At 41.4% G+C, this 7,991-nt stretch overlaps 1 protein-coding gene across 3 annotated transcripts in view; it reads right to left on the bottom strand.

Annotated features, from left to right (window-relative positions):
- arhgap15 (Rho GTPase activating protein 15) overlaps positions 1-5,644 on the bottom strand; it is a 12,552-nt gene extending 6,908 nt beyond the window's left edge. The window contains exons 1-4 of one of the 3 annotated variants that reach the window (XM_056436630.1): positions 5,305-5,644; positions 1,267-1,429; positions 1,096-1,194; positions 788-931 (exon numbers count right to left, since the gene is read on the bottom strand). In XM_056436630.1, the coding sequence (XP_056292605.1) occupies positions 788-931; positions 1,096-1,194; positions 1,267-1,429; positions 5,305-5,318 (420 nt within the window). In that variant the 5' untranslated portion in view covers positions 5,319-5,644. Of the gene's footprint in view, positions 1-787; positions 932-1,095; positions 1,195-1,266; positions 1,890-5,072; positions 5,274-5,304 lie in introns of those variants that run through there. The other 2 variants (XM_056436639.1, XM_056436622.1) reach the window with 2 other exon arrangements.
- Positions 5,645-7,991: the final 2,347 nt, after the last annotated feature.

Below are 7,991 nucleotides of genomic sequence, written 5' to 3'. Positions count from 1 at the left end.
ATGGCTTTGGTCATCTCCAGATGCCATGCACGTTCTACCTCCTCCATGTCTGACTCGAGCTGATCTCAGAGAGTTGGTGCAGTTTCCCAGAAGGCTACAGGATATTAGATGTTGGATTGTTGTTGCTGTGTTCAGATAAACCCCAGCTGGGCTCTCTGCTGACCCAGCGGGGGTTTGATCCACGGCGTCCTGCCACAGAACCTCCTTCCACGGACTTTAGACCATAGTTCCTTCTGTCCGAGTCCTTTTACTGCAATCTCTGGTCAACTTCTCTCCTGCGTCCTCCTCCAGTGAGGTGGACTCTCCTCTCCCAGTGAGGTGGACTCTCCTCCCAGTGAGGTGGACGCTCCTTTCCCAGTGAGGTGGACTCTCCTCCTCCAGTGAGGTGGACGCTCCTTTCCCAGTGAGGTGGACTCTCCTCTCCCAGTGAGGTGGACTCTCCTCCCAGTGAGGTGGACTCTCTCCTCCCAGTGAGGTGGACTCTCCTCCCAGTGAGGTGGACTCTCCTCCCAGTGAGGTGGACTCTCTCCTCCCAGTGAGGTGGACTCTCCTCCCAGTGAGGTGGACTCTCCTCCCAGTGAGGTGGACTCTCTCCTCCCAGTGAGGTGGACTCTCCTCCCAGTGAGGTGGACTCTCTCCTCCCAGTGAGGTGGACTCTCCTTCCAGTGAGGTGGACTCTCCTCCCAGTGAGGTGGACTCTCCTCTCCCAGTGAGGTGAAGTCCAGATAAAGACTGATGAAGACTGATGAAGACTGATGAAGATCAGGTTGTTGTTGTTTTTGCGTACCAGACTGGTTTCTTGTTGTCTTTCTTTGTAGAGCAGCATCTGGTCTGAGGACAGGACGCTCCACATGGAGCTCCAGTTCTTCCTCTGCTTCTTTCCGCTCTCGGAGATTTTAGCCACATTCATGTGTTCACCTTTCAGATCCACCTGGACACACACACACACACACACACACACACACACACACACACACACACACAAGGAAATAGTGATTGTAATAATTTACGTGTCTCTTTTCTTTGTCTCCTGTCTGTCTCTTTTCATTCATGTGTCCTTCATCCTCCGCCTTACAGATCCTCTTTAGGACTGACCAACGGTTCATAAACAGCGACTCCTCCTCCTCCTCCTCCTCCTCCTCCTCCGGGGACGGAGACGTTGTGCTGAGACTGATTCCTGCGATGCCGAGAGATCTGCAATCAGAAAGACAAGTTCACAACTGAACTCCACCTCCGGGGGACGGAGGTTCGATGAGGTCTGCTCACGGGCTTTTTAGGGAGGTCGGACTCCTGCAGCACCATGGACCTGGACTGGCTGAGGCGCTCCGCGGGGCCCCCGGGGGCCTTGATGCGCATCTGCACGGCGTCCTGCGGGGCCAGGCCGATGCCCGGGACCGGCGGCGGCTGCTTCGCCGAACTCTGGAAGTTTCTGTGGAGAAACAGAGCCAACGGGACTTCTTCCTGTTTGTCATGGAGGTCTCGCTCCGAAGAGGTTGAGAACTCTCTCATTGGAAGACGAGGAGGTCTTCATCAAGCTAGTGCCGTCTACAAGGCGATGAACTCATCATTCCTTGAGGGGATATCTTTTAGTTATGTATCAAGTCTGCTTCCATCAAATATCCACAGCCTCTCAATATTAGTCCCACACGAGCCTTCAGCCTCAGCTTTAATTAATGTATTCATAATACGAACACAACCAACCTACCGATGACCATCCACAGTTACTCAGTACGACATGGAGCTTTAGAGTACACATTACTGAGCAGTATATAACTACAAGTATCTATAGAGGACACATTACTGAGCAGTATATAACTACAAGTATCTATAGAGGACACATTACTGAGCAGTACATAACTACAAGTATCTATAGAGTACACATTACTGAGCAGTACATAACTACAAGTATCTATAGAGTACACATTACTGAGCAGTACATAACTACAAGTATCTATAGAGGACACATTACTGAGCAGTATATAACTACAAGTATCTATAGAGTACACATTACTGAGCAGTACATAACTACAAGTATCTATAGAGTACACATTACTGAGCAGTACATAACTACAAGTATCTATAGAGTACACATTACTGAGCAGTATATAACTACAAGTATCTATAGAGTACACATTACTGAGCAGTATATAACTACAATTATCTATAGAGGACACATTACTGAGCAGTATATAACAACAAGTATCTATAGAGTACACATTACTGAGCAGTATATAACTACAAGTATCTATAGAGTACATTACTGAGCAGTACATAACTACAAGTATCTATAGAGTACACATTACTGAGCAGTACATAACTACAAGTATCTATAGAGTACACATTACTGAGCAGTATATAACTACAAGTATCTATAGAGTACACATTACTGAGCAGTATATAACTACAAGTATCTATAGAGGACACATTACTGAGCAGTATATAACAACAAGTATCTATAGAGTACACATTACTGAGCAGTATATAACTACAAGTATCTATAGAGTACACATTACTGAGCAGTATATAACTACAAGTATCTATAGAGTACACATTACTGAGCAGTACATAACTACAAGTATCTATAGAGTACACATTACTGAGCAGTATATAACTACAAGTATCTATAGAGGACACATTACTGAGCAGTATATAACTACAAGTATCTATAGAGGACACATTACTGAGCAGTATATAACTACAAGTATCTATAGAGTACACATTACTGAGCAGTATATAACTACAAGTATCTATAGAGGACACATTACTGAGCAGTACATAACTACAAGTATCTATAGAGTACACATTACTGAGCAGTATATAACTACAAGTATCTATAGAGTACACATTACTGAGCAGTATATAACTACAATTATCTATAGAGGACACATTACTGAGCAGTATATAACAACAAGTATCTATAGAGTACACATTACTGAGCAGTATATAACTACAAGTATCTATAGAGGACACATTACTGAGCAGTATATAACAACAAGTATCTATAGAGTACACATTACTGAGCAGTATATAACTACAAGTATCTATAGAGTACACATTACTGAGCAGTACATAACTACAAGTATCTGTCGTGTACACATTCACTGACCGATGAGTTCAGTGTTAGATGTAAAACATGTAAATGGAGTAACGTAGACGGTGGCCGCTCAGCGCTCCGTGATGCTCGGGGAACAAAGTCAACAGGACCTTCACGACGCAGCGTTCCAGAAGCTGACGTCCTGCCATGCCGCTGATCTTTGAGTCGGATTCAGAAACCACAGGACTTGGATCCTGTTTAGCTTCCTGTTGGCAGCTGTGATTGCTTCAACGTGGTTACGCAACACTGGTTCTCCAGTCAGTCGACAACAAGGACGACCTCCGCTAAAAGAGACCAGAACCATCAAAGGACCTCCACAGTGATGACTGTCGTGGTCTTGGCACCTGCATCTCAGTTCATCAACGTTGCCATGCAGCTTCATGAGCGACCAGAACTGGAACCAGTACCTGGACCTCTTTCTGCCAATGCCTCCAGTAGATCACTGGAACCAGTACCTGGACCTCTTTCTGCCAATGCCTCCAGTAGATCACTGGAACCAGTACCTGGACCTCTTTCTGCCAATGCCTCCAGTAGATCACTGGAACCAGTACCTGGACCTCTTTCTGCCAATGCCTTCAATAGATCACTGGAACCAGTACCTGGACCTCTTTCTGCCAATGCCTCCAGTAGATCACTGGAACCAGTACCTGGACCTCTTTCTGCCAATGCCTCCAGTAGATCACTGGAACCAGTACCTGGACCTCTTTCTGCCAATGCCTTCAATAGATCACTGGAACCAGTACCTGGACCTCTTTCTGCCAATGCCTCCAGTAGATCACTGGAACCAGTACCTGGACCTCTTTCTGCCAATGCCTCCAGTAGATCACTGGAACCAGTACCTGGACCTCTTTCTGCCAATGCCTCCAGTAGATCACTGGAACCAGTACCTGGACCTCTTTCTGCCAATGCCTCCAGTAGATCACTGGAACCAGTACCTGGACCTCTTTCTGCCAATGCCTCCAGTAGATCACTGGAACCAGCACCTGGACCTCTTTCTGCCAATGCCTCCAGTAGATCACTGGAACCAGTACCTGGACCTCTTTCTGCCAATGCCTCCAGTAGATCACTGGAACCAGTACCTGGACCTCTTTCTGCCAATGCCTCCAGTAGATCACTGGAACCAGCACCTGGACCTCTTTCTGCCAATGCCTCCAGTAGATCACTGGAACCAGCACCTGGCCCTCTTGTCCTCTGTGTCCTAAAGTGTCCCTCTCCTCCACGTCTTATCGGGTATTCACTGATTCATTGGATCAGTTACATATTTCGGAGAATGTTGCTTCTGTTTCAGAACATCCATGTAGTTCCCTCGCTCAACACCGGGGGCATTCTCCCTCCCGCTCCTCTTTATTTATTCATATTAAAGCTGCTCATAGCTTACAGCATTCGTATATACGGGCTCCAACATATCGGCTGTAGTTTGTAAACATCTCAATGAATCAGATTATTATCATGAATCTGCAGGTATAAACCAGCTCCTTCATTGATGAAGTCGCGCCCCTCTCTGAGCTACTTCAACCCAGACAGACACATTTACTCATCCTAGGTACTTTTTAAAGTATTTCACCGCCTGAACAAATTTGTTTTTTATTCCTAAACCTAACTAATTTGTTTCCTGTGAAGACAGAAGTTCATTTTGAAAAGGCTGAATGCTTCTGATCCATCTCCGATACACACAAATGAAAAGTGACTTGACCGACACGTTCAGCTGAGACGAATCAGGTTAATCAGAGAGAAACAACTCATCTGAAACAGGAGTGGAAGCTTCGGAGTGCATTAATCAGACTTTCAGCAGATATTTGAAGCATCACCGTGATGTCAAAATGCCTTAGTTCTGCTCAGACATCCTTAGAAACGGACTGCAGCCGCTGCCATCACGTGTCTGAACCCGTCTCTTAAGCTTCAGGAACAGGAAACAAGTGAAATCCTCCATACAGAAGCATAGACACTCATCATCATCTCATAACGTTGCTGTTCTTACCCTGAGGATGAATGAAGGTTCAAGTCCCCCTTCTAAAACTGTCCAAAAGATGCACGAGTGGAACTTATTTGGAGTAAAGTTCAAGCTTTCTGGTTTCTAACCATGACACACGATGAGTTTAAGCCCACGGAGGAGTTCATCTCATTTTTCTGGAGAAACGAGCTGGCATATAGCAGCAAGACGATAAAACCCCAACATTACTCAGAGGATAGTTCATTTCATGTGACCTTACCGTCTGGCCGCCATCTCAGTGAGTCACTGCTCAAAGAAGCCAAGACACGGAGAGTCGAGGCCCGACTGTTAGAGGAAGTACGACAATCACGTGGTTTCTTCAAACACGACGAGCTGCTGCACCCTCCCCGTTTCCTGGAGACAGCAGAAAACCTCACTTCAGTTTTATCAGACACGAGGCCAGCAGCTCGTCACTCGGGCCGCCGAGAAGACGACCGCGAAGAGGCAGAACTTATTGCGCAGGGTCGTGACAACCTGGCTCCATCCCTGACTCCCCTGAAGCTCCTGAGACTCACGGAGGCCCTGCTGGGGCCTTGGATCCAGTCTGGAGGTCCAGATCCTTCCTGCCCTCTTCCTCTGGGGGGTTCTCCTCAGGTTACACTCAATAACAGTTGAGGAAGTGTTTAACCAATGCATCCTTTTCCTGTTCACTATATGATATTTATGTTGGGGAAATAGTGTTGAAATAGTTTTGATCAGTTTAATCCACATACACCATTTCTTTGTTTTCAGACTTACTTGTTATTGTATTTGTGTTACTATTAGGGGAACGTAAGTAAGTAAAGTGTATTTATTTTGCACTTATCGCACACAAAGTGTCACAAAGTGCAGTTCAGTAGTCAATTCAAACCATTTGTCATTAACAGGGGCCAAAACATATCAACAGTTACAAGAGTAAAAAGTACAATAAAATAAATAAACAGAGAAGATAAAAAGTAGGCCATATGATATTTAGATTAACCAGATGCCAGAGTACACAGGAGTGTTTTGAGGTGGAGTTTAACCCTTCGGGGTGCAGGCTCCACAGATTTGGGGCTACTGCCTCAAAAGCTTGGGGTGTGGGTGGGAACGTTGACTCCTGGTGGAGGTCACGGGGGGCACGGGCACGAGGGGAATCTAAATATACATTTTGAGGGTTCTTTATGGTTAACCCTTTATGGTTATGCTACACATCCCTCTGTAAAAAAACAACCGTTAATTAAAACAATAAAGTGGCCAATGAATCCCCCCTGGTGGAGGTTCCGATAAAAGGTGGATTAAGATAAAGGGCTATGCATAATAACTTAAAATAAATTAAAAGGGATTTGTTGTGGAAAGTATGGTTTAGAGATTAAAACAATATAAAAGCACAGAAATGTGTGCCTTAAAAACCAAAGAATTATAAACATATACAAATATGATAAAATATTAAAAAGACCACACACACACAACCAAGAGAAATAAGTGCTCACAGCTAAAGAAATATATAGAATATGAATAAATAATTAAGAATGACTGAGTACAAAGAACACTAGATTATAAAATATGTAAATAATAAATAAATTAAATATATTAAATAAATTAAATAAATGAGTAAAATAGATAAAATAAATAAAATCGTTAAGAAAAATAAAAAATACATTTAGCAATAAGTTAAAACATGAAATTTTGTACATAAAATTCCAATTAATAAAAGCACACGACAATTTGTACATACTGAATAAAAAATGGATAATTCAAAATAAATAATATAAATATAAAATTCAAGCTGCGAGCAGCGATGAACGGGTCCTTGCTCATCTGAACGCTGATCTTCTTTCGCCAGTAGGTGGCGCTTTGACTATAAGTGAAAATATGGTTGTCTATATCCTCAGGCCATGACTTGAAACAAGAACAACAAGTTGGGGCAGATTCGAGTGGAGACGTTATCAAAATGAAATGTTAAAAAAAATTGATGTAAAGAAATTTGCCCGGTCAGTGAACGCGTGTCTTTGGGTCACTGAGAAAACACTTATCATGGATAAACACTCCCATATATTAAATATTAGATGCGTTTATCGACTTTACGGTCTAAGTAATATACATTATCGACTAAAACTTATGGACTAAATCCGTCAAACATTGCAATCTTTAAGAGTTCATTTAGAATAAACTAGTATTGAAAACATCTAATTTTCGAAAGAATTCTGGGCAATTTTCTAAAGAAGAAGACAGGTAGCATTTATATCAACCTGCACCCAATCACTGCTTAATGTGTCTCCAGTATGGACCACTGTGTTACTGCAGCTTCCAAACCAAAAAAAAAAATTTTTTGGGGTTTATTTCCCCAAACCCCAAAACCAAAAAAAAAAAAATAATGGAAAATTTTTTGGAAAAAAAAAATTTTTAAAATTAAAAAAATTTTTTTTTTTAAAAAAAAAAAAAAAAAAAAATTTTTTTTTTAAAAAAAAAAATTTTTTTTTTTAAAATAAATTTAAAAAAACCCAAAATTTCAAGAAAAATTAAAAATGTTAAAAATGGAAAAAAAAAAAAATAAAAAAAAAAAAATTTTTTTTTAAAAAAAATTTTTGTTTTTAAAAATTTTTCTAAATGTTTTTAAAAAAAAAAAAAAATTTTTTTTTTTTAAAAAATGTTTTTTTTAAAAAATTTTAAAAAGGGGGTTTTGGGGTTTTCACAAGGACCCCCCCAAATTTTTGACTTTTTTTTTTAAAATTTTTAAAAATTTAAAAAAAAAAAATTTTTTGGTTTTAAAAAAAAAAATTAAAAAAAATTTTTTTCCGGAAAAAATTTGCTTTTTTAAAAAAGAAACATACATTTTTAAACCTCAAATATTTTTAATTTTCCCCCCTTTTCCCGGGGGGGAACTTTGGATTATTTTTGTTTTTTTTGGGTTATTGATTCCGGGTTTCCCCCTAAAAGGGGATTGGG

The sequence above is a fragment of the Pseudoliparis swirei genome, chromosome 2 (genome assembly GCF_029220125.1).
Source record: "Pseudoliparis swirei isolate HS2019 ecotype Mariana Trench chromosome 2, NWPU_hadal_v1, whole genome shotgun sequence".
Taxonomy (NCBI): domain Eukaryota; kingdom Metazoa; phylum Chordata; class Actinopteri; order Perciformes; family Liparidae; genus Pseudoliparis; species Pseudoliparis swirei.
The sequence above is the reverse complement of the archived record's forward strand: the minus strand, read 5'-3'. Positions and strand labels throughout refer to the sequence as shown.